We start from the raw sequence: 15,877 nt of genomic DNA, 5'->3' as shown, positions 1-15,877 counted from the left end.
ACAATTATAAGAGAAAGAAAACACATTCTCTTTAAAAATGTTGATTAAAGTTGTGCAGGCTGACTTTATTTGAAATAAAAAGTGCACAAAGCAGCTTGAGTGCAGCTTTTTTGGAGTACTGTTATCTCTGAACTAATTCCCAAATCACACACATACTCATACACACAAACAAAAAGCATAAAAGGAAATGGGGGAAAAAAATTTGGCAACTTGTTTCATAATGATCACAAACAACTTGTCTTGTAAAATAGCAAGAAGTCTTTTGCAATGTCAAATACAAATATGCACAAAATTATTTACAAATTAATTTGATATTCAACATTTGTGATCAATTAGAACTAGTCTATAACTGTAGGTCTCAACCACACAAATATGTGTGAAAAAAATGCAAATGTTTCTTTTGGTACATCATGTAAAAATGTGACAATGCATTCTGAGAATGTACAATCCAGATTTAACATGAACAGCGCTGCCCGCGGGTAAAAGCACATTGTGAAATCCGAACTGTGGCTAAAAAACATTTGCCTATTTGTTTAACTGACAAAACAATTAGCTTTTCAACAAAGTGAAGACAATCCTTGAACTAGTTTAGCATTTTTCAGAAGAAAACGGTTCCCTATAAAGTATCTTTTAAAACATTTTAAATGCCAATGCACTTCCCACAGTAGAAGAATGTTTGAGTCATGGTGTCACAACACTTAACAATCCATGTTAAGGAATCAGTCTCCTATCATTACTTAAAATAATACATGAGACTCATCACAAAATAATGCAGGAATACACTTTTACAAGTTGTGCGTGTCTCAAACTGCTTTTAGGTTCTCGCACTGCATCATCTTGATGTTTTGATGTGGGTTATCTGAATGGTCTCTCGTGCAAGTCCAGACTTGAGTCTTTTTAGGACACAATGCAGCACGTCATCTGTTTGCCTTAACTTTACATCTGTCATCTGCAATTATCAGACACTTACAGAGCTTTGTAATTTACACAGCCTTTTATGGCCAACATTTCAGTGTGAATGCTGTTGTCATTGTCACGTGGGGAACTCGTTTGGACGCATTTTATCTCTGTTCCCAGAAACAGAGTCATCTTAAGTTAAAAAGCAAATGTATTGTTACAAGAAACAAAAACCAGTACAGCCTATAGCCCGACACAGGAAGTCCAGTTGATTTCAGAGTACAAATGCAAGTTTGAATCATTTAGGTTCATTTATAATGTGATTTGATTCCAGCAACTCTACCAGTACATTTGCTTAAACAAGACCACAGTCTTGACGGATACGTTTGAGGGCACGTCTGGTTAGGTCACATTCCAGCAGAAAATAGTTTGTTTTCTATGTGCAAAAGGTCTTCATAACACCACGGCTTTTGCACGTTCTGATAGTGTTGCCAGACATCCAGGTTACTGTTGAACGTCTTGCAGACTTTAATCTAGATCAGTTTTTACAAAATCCAGTAAATCCAGCTGGGTCCACCTTCATCAGATACAAAGATTTCGGATTTCTTCTTCATTTCATGATTTTTAAAGCAGATTTGGGATATATAAATCAAAGGGCGCACATGAAAGCTCCTTTTGTAGGTGTCATCCGAGGTGGTCTGAGTTTTCTTAAGCATAGTGAGGATGTGGAGGCTGAGCTGTATAACTGAAACCTGTCCCCGTGTCCCAGTCCCTGACAGCTCCAGTCAAATGTCTCTGGCCTCAACCTGACTATAGACATATTGATGTCCCTTCAGAGTCAGTGTGGTAGAACTACCCCACGCATGGTTGAAGCTATGACAGGTTTCCAGATAGCCCTGGAGAAGAGAGGGACAGTGAAGAAAATGAATGAATGAATTTAATGTGTAAAAATACCTATATATACACATGGTGGATGAGAGAATCCAGGAGACAATATTTCCTTTCTGGGTTTGGGTTTTTAATATAAACCACGGTTTAAAAGTTTGGGGTCGGTAAAAAAAAAAAGAAAAAAAAAGAAAAGAAAAATTATATATATATATATATACCGTATATATATATATATATATATATATATATATATATATATATATATATAAATATAAATATTTTTTAAAGAAACCTTTATTCAGCAAGGATGCATTAAATAGATCAAAAGTGAGAGTAAAAACATTTATACTGTTACAAAAAGAAATGTTTTTCTTTTGAACTTTCTGTTCATCAAAGAATCTTGAAGGTTTCCACAAAATATTAAGCAGCACAACCGTTTTCAACATAATAAGAAATGTTTCTTGAGCACCAAATCAGCATATCAGAATTATTTCTGAAGGATCGTGTGACACTGAAGACTGGAGTAATGATGCTTAAAATTCAGCTGTGCCATCACAGGAATAAATATTCCTGTATATATTAAAAAATATATTAAAATAAAGAACAGTTATTTGAAATTATAATAATATTTCACAATATTGTTGTTTTATTTTTGATCAAATAAATGCAGCCTTGGTGAGCAGAAGAGACTTCTTTCAGAAACATTTAAAAAAATCTTACCGACCCCAAAATATTGACAGGTAGTACTTGGGACTATAAACAAATGACTAATTTCTTACAATTTTTATTTGTCACTACTGACCATTCATAAAATTAATAAAATCCATATTTTGAGTGCATTGATCATTTTATTTTAATGACCGCCTTCAGGTTTATGCATCTAATATAGCTCTAATTGTGGGTAGAAAAAATAAAGCTGTCAGCTTAATACACTTAATACAAGCAAATATTTTTCATATATTATTTGAATCACTTTTTTGGCTTATAGTAATCCCTTTAAAATAGTGAATAATAACATTTTAGTAACAACATAATAGCACTTACAATTTTTTTTCCACACAATATAATTGGGTCTAATATACATTGAAATATATAGCTGGCTTTATGCTTTTGGAATGATGTCCCTTTCAAGGGCATTAACATATTGTCATCAAAAAATGTAAACCCCCCTGCACTGAAGCATTACAACACTGCTAGGGAGAGATAAATAGGCACAAATACACCAAACCCCACAACTTTCATTTTTCCTTATGCAACATTATCGCTTTAGGTCATGCCACCTGCTGCAGAATCTTTCTTCCTCCTTTTTGCTCTTTATTCACACACACATACACACACCTCTACTTAGAAGCTGTAAGTTGCGCCCTTCCTCTTGTACTTGTAGTTGTAGAACCTGCTGGAGAAGCTCTTGTCTCAGAGTCTCCTGAACCAAACCCATCCGTTCTAACTTTTCGCCATTCAGTCTCAAAAGAGCACGACCTGACAAAGACAAATTGACAGAAAGAGAGACAATTTCAGTAGGCATGATCTCTTTGGAAACGTACAAGCACTGCAGCCTCTGCATTATGTATGCACAGTTTTGCTGGCAGCTATAAACAAGTTACAGCATTGCAAATCCCCGTAAGGTTGTTATCGCTGTGTTCCCAGTGATCTTTGCATGTGTGACTATGGTAACATGCTGTGTGGAACTGCTGCCTGAGGGCACAGGCCGCCCCGGGTTCTTTTCCCACTTTGTATCCAACTGAGCCTCTCGTGCTGTGACTCTAAACACTTCAGTCCACAGCTTTGCAGAAAAACCATTGTGGCTGTATTTCATCCTCATGTTTTTAACTCCCTGAATTCCTTTTCTCTCAATTTCCTTTTCTTTGGATCTCACCCAAGATCACCCAAGTGTCTGTGATCTTGATGCTTTGTGTCCACCGAGAGAGAATAGGAGAACCTCATGGGTCCCTAGTAAGCGAGATCATGTTCAAGGAGTGAGTGGGAGAAGCAGCGGCCTAAGCTGTGAGTGAGACCCTGTGACACACTCAGATATATGAGACGCATATACAAGCAAGAATTCTTCAAACCCAACAAAAATAATGAACGATATCAGTATGGCCAGCGAGTCTTAGCTTCGAGCTAGTGGAGAGTCATTGGTGTGGACGAGGGGTCAAGGTTTGGTTGGTTAGCATGGCCACATTTTCCCCTGCTGGTAGATGCTGAAACTACACCATCTGGCTTTCTGCACTGATGGCCAATAAAAAAATTCATGTATTCCAACATAATGTTTTGGCAAACATCAAACACTACTGGTCAAAAGTTTGAGATCTTTAAGATTTGTTTAAATAATTTTGAAAGAAGGCTCTTTCCATGCTTTTATCACCACTAGGCAGGGCCGGCCCCAAGGGGAGGCATTAGTGGGCCATGCCCCCCCAAACGAGTTACTAAACCTAACCTGTTGATCGATCATCACACAGTAAAAGCTCTTAGGTCTGCCAATCAAAGGCTTTTAGTTGTTCCAAAAACCAGACTAAAGTCTAGTAGCGATCGGGCAATCGCCATATAGCCACTTCTAAACTTTGGAACAGCTTGCCAATTCAAATCAGAACTGCCCCTACATTACCACTTTAAATTAAAGTTAAAAACATTTATTTGATCTGTCTTATAATCTGTGGTGTGTTGCTTTACTGTTTATGCTCTGTTTATTCATCTGTGACTTTGTGCCTGTATGAATGTATGTTATGGTTATGTATTTTACTTATATCTTCATGTACAGCTGGTCAGCAGCAGTTATTTTTAATTGTGCTTTATAAATAAATAAAAATTGAATTGATAATTTTTTGGAAGCCCTTAAAATCTTAAAATTGACATGTTTTCTTTGCCTTTCACAGCTCAGGCAAGTAGCAGTGCATGTTCATGTGGCGCCATCAGCTACAGAGTTGTCACAATGTAATTTTCCTAATTATGCGGAAAATAACATAGCATGTATGTCTCAGATGAATGGCTCAAAAACAAAACAGTGTCCATGAGCATATATGTCCGATTTCTAATCTTGTACATGCGAGTTTCCTGTGCCAGTGCTTTACTTCTTTTTTTTAATACTGAAAATGGAGCAGGAAAGAGTAGAGCACAGTAAATTCAGAGGTTGAGAATGAAATTGTATCAGTTCTTTGACAAGATACGTGTTTTGAGGAGAGTAGATGAGCACAGGTTGGCTGACCTTCAGCTAAAAGGGTAATGCTTCTGTCATACCATATGAGATTCAGTAGATGTGTTGGTGTCAGGGGATTGGTCTTACTGCTGAGTATGCGGTACCTTTAAAAAGGTGTTGTTTTTTTTGCAGGATATCTACTGTGATGTGAGATTTTATACAGAATGTAACTATATGCATATGCAGTTTCATATGAATAATGGCTTACATGTTACCATCATGTATAGGCATATAAATGACATACAATAGCAACAATTATTTTTCTTTTTTTTAAGTTGGATCACACACACCTGTAATTGCGTGGTGGGAAAAGGCTTCCACATAGGTCAAGTAGTTGTGCGGACAGTGCTTCTTCAGCCATCTGCACACGTCCTGCTGAGACCACAGAACCACTGGCCTGGAGAGACACGGCAAGGTGGGGCTGGTGTGGTAAACAGAGTACGATTCACCTGAACGTAACTGCAAGAGAAAGAAATAGAGCATGGGAAAGAGAGAGACAGAGACAGGGAAACTCATTTAAATATGCATTTCACAGAGAAGTGGAACCGAAAAACAAATCTCAAAATGTGACTGAATTGTGTGCATCCTTCTGGAGTCCTACCATGCATGAATGCACAACTTTTTATAGGACTACTAATTTGAAACCAATCTCTTGCACAGTAATAAAAAAAAGAATATAAACAGATAAACAGCTCTCCCTCCTGCTAAGACCTCTGGGAAATATACTTTTTTTTCTTTTTTTTATAAAATAAAAAATAACAATGCTCAAAGTCATGCACTGGCAGTGATTAAGATGGATGTTTTCATCTCACGCAGCCACCTGATTGGCCGCCTGATGGACACGGCCATGATTCTGCACATCGAGCTGTATAAATGAAGGCCATTCTAGATTGATTAGCATTCGTTACAACGGCTGCGCTAGTGACATGAGCCACAATAACACTCGCTTGACTTCCATATGATCGCAGACTAGACTTAGCATTGCATTGCAAAATGTTGTTTTCGAAAGAAATTAATACTTTTATTTAGCAAGGACAGAATCAATTGATCAAAGTGACAGTAAGGTATTTATAATGTTACATATATTTCTATTTCAAATAAAAGCTGTTCTTTTGAACTTATTCATTATGGTTTTCACAAAAATTGAATACATTTTATAAAAAATTTAATACATTTTATAAAAAATTGAACACATTTTATAAAAAATTTAATACATTTTCATGTGATACTGAAGACTGGAAAAATTATGCTGAAAATTCAGATTTGCCATCACAGGAATAAACTATATATTAAAATACATTAAAATAGAAAACATTTATATTAATTGTAATAATTCACAATTTTACTGTATTTCTTACCAAATAAATGCAGCTTTGGTGAGCATAAGAGTCTTATTTCAAAAACATTCAAACTCGTACCAACACCAGATCAAACTCTAATTTATAATATTATATATTATTTATATATTCTATTCTACTATTTCATAATATGTTGGGTCGCCATAAATTCTGGGTCCTGAAGCGAATCTTGTTTCATAAAATAACTGTGCTTTGCATATTTAGTGCTCCGTTTCATTAACAGTCATTTATCCTAACACAATCACAGCCCTCCATTTTCTCACTTCTCCCTCTATTTGTTTCGTTTTTCTAAGCCATTTACCACCATCTGTACCCCATCCCTCAAGTTCATCTTCAATTTTCTTTCTCCTTCACAGTTTTTCCCCCATCTCTCCTGCTCCCTTTCTCTCTCTTCTCCCTCAGGCAACTTTCTACTTTGTGCCTTTGCTGTGTTTGCCCTTGAGGGCAGTGGGGAATTCTTTCTTCTGCAACTGCAGGAAATCGCACACATACATTCTTGCCCATGCACATACATGTATGCATGCATGCACACATATAGGCTGAATAAGTGACTGTTCCACTCAGCTGGTTTTGGGAGGGATGCACATCTCTAGGGCATAAACACACCGAGGTCCCTCTAAGCCCTTGCAGATGAGAACATGAGACTATCAAGCATGTCAGTGAATGCATTTACATCTGCACCCATCTTTTTTAACTACCTGCTCTCACAGTAAACCATTAACATACTATTGTTTGTGGCTTAAATGGATTTGATTAAGTAGCTGTCTTTTTACAAAAGTTTAATGCCAATTATTCAAGATTCTCTCTTGAATTGCGCTCTATGCCATTCGAATGAGTCTTGAGAGAGGAATTCACAACACTTGAAGATAATATTAATTATTTATAGTATGATTTCCATTCACATGGACCCCAGAGAATCAGTGTGAGCACAATAAAGAAAAAAATACAAACCCTAACAATCAAAAATGGCCCCCAGTGCACAAATGCATACACATAATAGTCACATTTTTTACTACAAACAGACAACTTGAGTTCTTCATTTCTTCTTTGATCATTCTGAGATGGCATGGCAGCGGAAAGTGCCGTGTTTCTGCAAAGTTTATAGACAATAACAATAAAATAAGATGAAAGTGAGAAAACATTTGTGATAAAAGTGACATGTTTTTCTATTTTCTTTTCTTCTTTGTTAACTTTTTTTCTGGGATGAGCACACTGTGTGGTGAGATGTCAGTGAGTCTTTTATGTACTGACATACACAAAACTGCATTGTTAAGAAAAATACTAACAAGAGTAGCTGATATGAACAAAGGATTTGTGTATGAAGCCATTAGGGGAAGAGATAAAACAGAGCTGTGTCTCTGTCCTGTCACTGTTGGATAAGGCTAACACGGTCACCAACCATTAAGAACGGTTTAAATTAAGGCCAAAAAAGTGCAGAGGTTAGTTAGAATCTCATCAGCTCCTGTTTGGGGTTTTCATAAGGAATAAATTAACATAGACGTCTGATCACACCAAGCTTTTGATCATGGATTCACTTTTTTGGAAAATCAAAGGCAAACACTCTGAACCTTTGCACTCTGATCCGGTTCAGCAAAATCCAACAAATTTAAACCCAAGTTCAAAAGATTCACCTTAAGTCTGGTGTTCCTCTTCCAATTACTCTGGCAAAAAGCAAGATTTGTGAACGATTTAGATATTGTACTGGTGTTTGAGATCAAATAAAATAAAATAGATGAGACAATAAAAACAGATGAAAGAGTTTGCCATATTTATGCATTAAATAATATATATACACCGTTCAAAAGTTTGAGGTCAGTATGTTTTTTTTTTAAAGAATACTTTTATTCAGCAGGGGCACATCATATTGATCAAAAGTGACAGTACAGACATTTATAATGTTATAAATTATTTCTATTTCAAATAAATGCTGTTCTTTTGAAATTTCTATTTAATCAAAGAATCCAGAAAAATTTATCAGTTTCCACAAAAACATTAAGCAGCAACATCCTATTTCATTGTGTAATAATAAATGTTTCTTGAGCAGCAAATCAGCCATTTAAAATGATTTCTTAGGGATCGTGTGAAATTGAAGACTGGAGTAATGATGCTGAAAATTCAGCTTTGCCATCACAGGAATAAATTACATTTAAAAAATATATTACAAAAAAAAAACAAGTTCATTTGAATTGTAATATTATTTCATAATATTACAGTTTTTACTGTACTTTTGATCAATTAAATGCAGCCTTGAGGAGCATATAAGATACTCCTTTCAAAACGACTCCTTTACGACAGTTTAATTCATATTTAATCCACTAAACACAAAATGTCCAAATGAACAGAACCTCTGCTGAGTTCACAGATGAGATAAAAAACTAATTTAGCACTAGAAAAAGAAATGGAAAAGAAAATGGAAATGACCACAGAACACTGGATTTGCCTTAAGTAATTACTTTTGAATACTATTAATTAAATGCAGAACACAAACTCATTAAGATAATATTATCTATCTATCTCAGTTTAACGAAATCAGGTTTGGGCCTAATTATTATCTGCAAACCTGTTGTAAACTCTAAGAGGAGTCTAATTGTGCGGGTGAGACTGACTTTGACCCACAAAGCTCTGCAAACCCGACTAGAGGCACTTGCTTCATTAATATGCTAATGCAGAAGATCAAATGAAGTTAAAAACACACATTACGACCCATATAGCTGCTCACAGTGCTCAAATCAGCAGTGCCCATGTGACCTGAGGCCCACAAGGCTTTTTAAAGCCATTCTGTGGAGAGTGGTCTCTCTCTTCAGAACCCTCTGGCCTAACAGCATAACTCGCTACTACAAACTAAAGCTTTTAGATGGCTGGAAAGAGAGAGGAAGCCTTTTGTTGCCAGTCTGCCCTCCTCCACCTTTTTTAATGCACAGCTTTTCATACAAGTGCATTTCTGAGAAACATTTTTCACACTATTAATAATGCAACAACCGACCGCCATACATTATTTGCACACAAATTCTCTAATCACACCTTTTAATGACCAAACTATGGAAAATCTGAAATCTGCATTGCATTAGCTCTGCTGTATAATAGCTAGTTTCAACAGTTTCCCTATTTTTCACAGCTGTCAAATTCCTTTGCACTGCAAATAGTGAAGTTACTAGTTTATCTATTCATATGACTCATGAATATGGTAATCAGCAATAGCAACATTTTTGAGTAGCTTGCCCAACACTGGTCTTTCACAATGTCCTCTTTTGATCAATTACAACATCATGTGGAAATGCAATAGTAAGAGCTTGAAAGAGCTTCGGTTTTGACACTTAAGTCATATTAATGAGGTGGTACAAAATGCTGATAATTTGAAGCTCATACAGGGAATATATAATAAACTGCTTGACTTTGTTCTTATCTTTATTTAATCAGAAGAAGAGGACTCGTGTTTTTGTCATGCTCAATGTAGACTCATATTCAGATGGACTGAGATGTTCGGTACATATCTCCTTCTTGGTCTCACCTGCAGTCCTTCGGTTCCAGGCTGCTGCAGTAGTTTGACCGTTCGACCACCCGCTGTTTTGCGGCCGTGCCCCTCGTGCCAGGTAAGGTTTCCACCTGCACAACGACTCAATTGGTACTTAAAATCCTCTGGAAGAGCCCTGTACTCCACCGCAGGGCGACAGAAGGTAAAACTGGAGGCCGCTGCAATACAAAAAGAGAGATTTGGCATTCATTTAGACATACATTCCATCCTTCTTACTTGTGTTTTCACTTCCCCCTTCAGAAAGACACAGACCACTGAGATGTACAGCTTGACTAGTGCCTTGTGGGAGATTCAATGTTTACATTCATCATAAATGCTGTGGTTACAGGTCAGTTCAAGGACTGGGTTTGTCATTAGGGGTTTTGGTGGTTAAGAAAGAGTTTAGGCTCAAGTAAAAGCTAAGCCTCAACAAAAAGTAATGTTTGAAAGACCCGTATCTGCTGCGGCTGACTGGGCGGCTTGGATTCTTCCCAAAATAATAACTAAAGATACTAGTCAGCAAAGTTAATGGGAAAATTATGCATTAGAGTGTCAGAGGGCGATAAACCAGCAGAGCATTGGTAGCCTGTGGGGTAATCTAATGAAAAGCATATGAGGCTCCAGATTTCCAGGAAGGAAAACTTTAAGTGCTGCTAAATACCGAACGACTCTGAAACATAAGTTCTTGCTGAGCTAGACAAAAACTAGCATTTGCAATTCATGATACAATTAACTGGAAACTTTTGTTGAGACCTTTCTGGTACAAAACATGCTTTAAAAATACTCTTTTACCCTCATGTCGTTCCACACCTGTATGACTTTCTTTCTTTCAAAAAAAATAAAAGAAAGATAATTTGAAAAATGACCGTTTCAAATTAAATTTGAAAAATGTCAGTGTTGTTTTTGGACCCCACTGACTTTTGGACCCCATTTAAAAATGAAAATGTTAAAATACAAATGTGTACATACATAATAGCTGTGAGTATAAGACTGTGAAAATGTGCATATTTCAAAAAGCAATACAGCAGACCAGCACATAGTTTCGCTCGACTGGTGACTGTAAATGAGTCGGTGGGCAGCATAAGCAGATTTTCTCCCACAAGCTGCGAGAGGCCAGTGCATTAACAGACAAAGACAGATACAGTGTGCGTACTTGCTCATTAAAACCTCACGCTTCTAATCACCACCTTAGTCTTAGCACAAACGAGTACAATCAGTCATCTCCGCGCATGGCAGTGTGCGTGTGATGGCATTATATCTGTATGTGCGTGTGTGCATAAGCAAGAGTTGATGAGAGGGAAAGACTATAAGTTTGTGTGTGTGTTTGAAAGTGGAGGCCAGGATGAGATAAAAGGAATGTCTTTTGCTCTCGTTCCCTGCAGCCTCGCAGGCGGCTACAAAGGCCGTCCTCATCAAGAGTGCATGGGGGATGCCTGCCTGTATGAATGCATTTGGGATGGAGTCAGAGTTGAACACAGTCTTTCATCGCTGTGCCTCTGAAGCAGACATTAGAGAGATGTCGTACTACTGTGGCTGGGGGGTGAAAACACGTCAAGGCCTGTTAGTCTTGGACAGATGTTGCCCTTATTTGCTATATTTGTGTGCAAAAAGATGTGCTCCTAAATCTAGAAACAGCATCTCCTCCTGAAAGCTTACAATAAAGGGGAAATAGAAAAGTCTATAGGCAGCAGAGTTTTTATATTACTGTTCAAAAGTTTGGGGGTCGGTAAGATTTTTTAATGGTTTTGAAAGAAGTCTCTTATCATCATCAAGGCAGCTTATATTTTGAAATATTTTTACAAATTAAAATAATTGTTTTCTATTGCAATGTATTTTGAAATATTTTTTATTCCTGTGATGGCAAGTTGAATTTTCAGTCTTCAGTGTCACATGATCCTTCAGAAATCATTCTAATTTGCTGATCTGGTGCTCAAGAAAGATTTCTTATTATTATCAATGCTGAAGTCACTTGTGTTGCTGACCCATATATTCAAATTATTCATTTTATTTATACATTTATATACATTATACAAAAGAAAATATTTTGTAACATTATACATGACTTTAATGTCCCTTTTAATTAATTTAATGTGACCTTGCTGAATAAAAGTATTAATTTTTGAATGGCATAGTGAATGATATTATTGTATCAAAAAGCATGTCTATGTTCAAGGCCATAAAGTAGTTAGATTAATCTAAGATGAATATGCAGATTAGTGTTAGGTTTTCCAGTGTCTGAATCATAAAATAATTTTCTTTTTTAAATCATCTTTTTTTAATTCTGTAAAACACAAAATAAGCAACTTGGCAAAATGCTCATGTTACTCTTTTCCATACTATAAAAGTAAAAGGTGAAGAGTCATTGTCAAGCTACGAAAAAGCACCATAAATTTACTCAATATGACTTGTAGCACTATATTCTAAATCTTCTGAAGTCATATGATATGTTTGTATGAAGAGCAGACCGAAATTGAACTTTTATTGCATCTTTATTTTTTTGGTCATTTTATAAGCTTGAAATAGCACTGATCACCATTTATATTCATTGTATGGAAAAAGCACCATCAATTTGTGATCTACCAAAGAAATGAGTTCAGAACGACATGAGTGTGAGTACATGATGACAATTTAAACTTTTAGTTGAATTTGTCCTTCAATCTTGAATATGTGGTTACAGCCACACTTCATGATGCCAATATGAAAGAACAAACCAACCAAAGACCAATCTCTAAATTCATATTATATTACAGATTTATCATCCATGGCAGCGCTTCATTCCCTAAAGCACAAGCACATAATTAAATCCAGGCCAAGGTGTTTTTCTCACCTGCTGCACCCACTGGACCGAACTAACGATGTGCTCTCTTGTGAGAGCCAAGCAAGTTTGCCAAAGATCTCTGAACAGCATGAGGGGTTTGAACTTGGGAAGGGAGTGAAACACAACATCTGTGTGAAATAATGAGCTACAGACCGAGAGAGAGAGAGAGAGAGAGAGAGAGAGAGAGAGAGAGAGAGAGAGAGAGAGAGAGAGAGAGATGCTTCAGATATCTGTTTGGCCTCATTATCTATGCAGATGAATGCAAAAATGAATATGCAAGCCACATTAAAGTGGTGTATGACACAAACCGCTCAGCAGGTAACTGGTTCACCAGAAAAGTATAGATACTCAGTTTCAATGGGATCTCAGACTGGAAAAAGAAAGAAGATTGGGGTTTTCTTTTGAGGGTTTGAAGGACATGTTGAGACGTAGATTCTCGAGCAGAATTTTGTCAATGAGAAGCCACGATTAGCCTATATGTGTCAACACCTTTCAATTTACACAACCAAAACTACATAACGTTCACAGAAACAGATAATACTTTACTCAAACTTCACAAAATGTCAAATGAATTATTTTGCCATTTTATGCTTATTGATAGCCGGATAAATAAAAATAATATTGCTTGCAAATGACTCAAATTCTTTTGAACTGATTCATATTAAAAGGCTGACACTGTACACACACTAAAGCCCCCCCTACTTAATTCTTTAAAACTAACCATGTCACTGTGTACAAGGCAATTATATCCTGAGTAGATATGCCTTTAACTGAAAATATATGAAAATTATTACAATTATAAGAAATGCAAATGCCCACCTGAGTGCTATTTCAACACCAATGTTACATTCAAATTTTAGCATAGGCTAGCCTATATGAAATATATTCAAACCATATAATCAGGAAATTAAAAAGATATTACATCTAAAATATATTATGGGACAACTGATAGCCTACCTCGAGTCATCTATAGCTTGCAACGTACCATCTAACTATTACGATCATCTTTTTGATGAAAATAAAACTAAATAATTACCGTCTACTGCCATGTCAACAATCCAGACTCTGCGACAATGCTCCTGTTAGATTAAAAGTTGCGAGCTGAAGGGTCCCATTTCCACCCTGGGCGCACTGAAAGGTGTTTCTTCAGCAGGTAGCCTACATCCAGTGTGTAGTGATCGACTCGCGCTTCGCAATGTCAAATATGAGAGTAGGCTACACATATCGCGCGCTGCACACATTCTCACGCTGACGCCTCCCCACGCGCACTGTTCACCTCAACCACCTCATGAAGCTTTTCATATTTTGAGAATAAAATTAAATAATAAATATATAAATAAATCAATAATTCATCTTCATTAAATAATCTTTGCTATATATTTAAAATATATTAATACTTGGTATATTAGGTTATTTCTAATCGTTATATATTTGTCACAAAAGGGGTGTTTCGTGAGAAACTGTCGTCTGATTCTCTCTCACGTCCCACTGGCAGCAAGCAAAGCCTGTAATTAGTCTGTGAACTTCAGCAAGCACAATATGGGGATGCATTTCTGTGACACATCATTCAATATGACCAAAGTTCGGAAAAGTGTTTAAAATCATTCTATTGTTATTGACTTCATAGAGTCATTGCCCGTGCTATTAGGCTACCGTAGTTTAATGTTTATGAAACGATTTGAAAATGAACTCTAAACCCTCAAAATTGCACGCTATTTTGTCCTTGCACTTTAAACACTAGAGGGAGGCATTTCCCCTCAATTCTCTCAGCAGATATTCAACAATACCTCACCTGACCGAGTTCAACTGCCCGGTGTGCGGCGGTCCTGACTCCTGACTGAGCTCCAATAGTATCTGCAGCCCCGCAACTACACACTTCCCAGGACACACAAGCCAGGCCGGAAGTTAAAAACGAACCATATATGGTTTAGAGTGTGTCTTATTGAGTCGCGCCACCTACAGTGTTTTCGCGTAATTTGTTTGTTTGTTTGATGTAATACGAGGTGTTTTCACATGGATTTTATAGGATTTATATTTATGTACAAAATAACAACAGTACATGATTTACTAATAATGCATCATCTGATTGTTTATTAATACTCATTTTGATCAATAGTTAACTAATGTAAGCCTAACATTATAGTGTTTTCCATTTGACTGTAGGCTATTATGAGATGTTCATTTTGTTACAAAAACAGACACCGTGAAATCCAAATCCAAAGTATGGATCGGCCTATATAATGTCATATATACTTTTATTTAAAATTCTAAATAAACATAAAAAAAAAATGTTTTGCGGCATGTAGATTTCTCATAGCTTATGTCATCATTTATTCCCCCCTCAAGTTGTTCTGACTATGAGTTTCTTTCTTCTGAACACAAAAGAAGAAATTTTGAAGAATGTTGGTAACCAAACAGTTTCTGGTCCCCATTGACTTCCATAGTAGCCTGCTTTTTTTGATACCATGGAAGTCAATGGGGACCAGCAACGGTTTGGTTACCAACATTCTTCACAATTCATGCAGGTTTAGAACAACTTGAGGGTGAGTAAATTATGACAATTTCATTTTTGGTTAAACAAGATCAAAATGTGTATTTCTTAACTTTAGTTAATAAGCTGAACTAACATGAATATAGGAAATGTATCTAACACTCTTGAAAGGAACAGCTTACTTTTCAGTCCCATTATTTCATTGCATTCTTATAAAAAAAAAAAAAGTCCATGTCTTCCCTAAAAACAAAACAAAACGAAAAGGGCTCTTTGAAATCCTCCAACTGTTCCATGAGATTTTAGAGGGCCATTTTCTCAACCTCCTCTTCCACAGGACCCCGGAACACGTCTGTATATGTATCCATTTCACAGACAATTTCATGTCTCTGATTATTGGCAGTTCCTTCATTAGAAAATGGTAAAGAATAATGAATTTTTTATATTTCATATAAACTTAATATTTGCAACACATTCTAATAAATACCTTACTGCTGCTGGATGAGAAAACTCTGAATGCTCTTTAGCCTCTTTCAGAGAAAACCCCAAAGTTGGAGTTTAGTGCCCAAAATTTTCTTATATTTGGAAAGTCATGCTTTAAGACAGAAATATAGAGAAAACTAAATATCAACTGCAACAACAGCACAAATATGCAATTACTTGAGCTGGTAATTTACCGATATAAAATCAAAAGGGGCCACCAACACAACAAGTAGCATACTGT

At 36.4% G+C, this 15,877-nt stretch overlaps 1 protein-coding gene across 1 annotated transcript; it reads right to left on the bottom strand.

Annotated features, from left to right (window-relative positions):
- Positions 1-40: 40 nt before the first annotated feature.
- Positions 41-14,080, bottom strand: samd10a (sterile alpha motif domain containing 10a). The gene is made up of 5 exons (XM_082189381.1): positions 13,702-14,080; positions 9,845-10,026; positions 5,269-5,437; positions 3,124-3,264; positions 41-1,793 (listed from the first exon to the last, which is right to left on the bottom strand). Exons 1-5 carry the CDS (start codon positions 13,712-13,714, stop codon positions 1,771-1,773), a joined length of 528 nt encoding a protein of 175 aa, XP_082045507.1. The 5' UTR covers positions 13,715-14,080; the 3' UTR covers positions 41-1,770.
- Between the last annotated feature and the right edge of the window lie 1,797 nt (positions 14,081-15,877).

This window comes from Leuciscus leuciscus, assembly GCF_965113295.1.
Source record: "Leuciscus leuciscus genome assembly, chromosome: 13".
NCBI classification, from domain to species: Eukaryota; Metazoa; Chordata; class Actinopteri; order Cypriniformes; family Leuciscidae; genus Leuciscus; species Leuciscus leuciscus.
The sequence above is the reverse complement of the archived record's forward strand: the minus strand, read 5'-3'. Positions and strand labels throughout refer to the sequence as shown.

Coding starts and splice junctions, on each gene's coding strand:
- samd10a (XM_082189381.1), bottom strand. Junction 5,438..9,844: donor CTGGAACCGAAGGACTGCAG/GTGAGACCAAGA, acceptor TTTCTCTTGCAG/TTACGTTCAGGTGAATCGTA. Junction 3,265..5,268: donor TTCCCACCACGCAATTACAG/GTGTGTGTGATC, acceptor TGTCTTTGTCAG/GTCGTGCTCTTTTGAGACTG.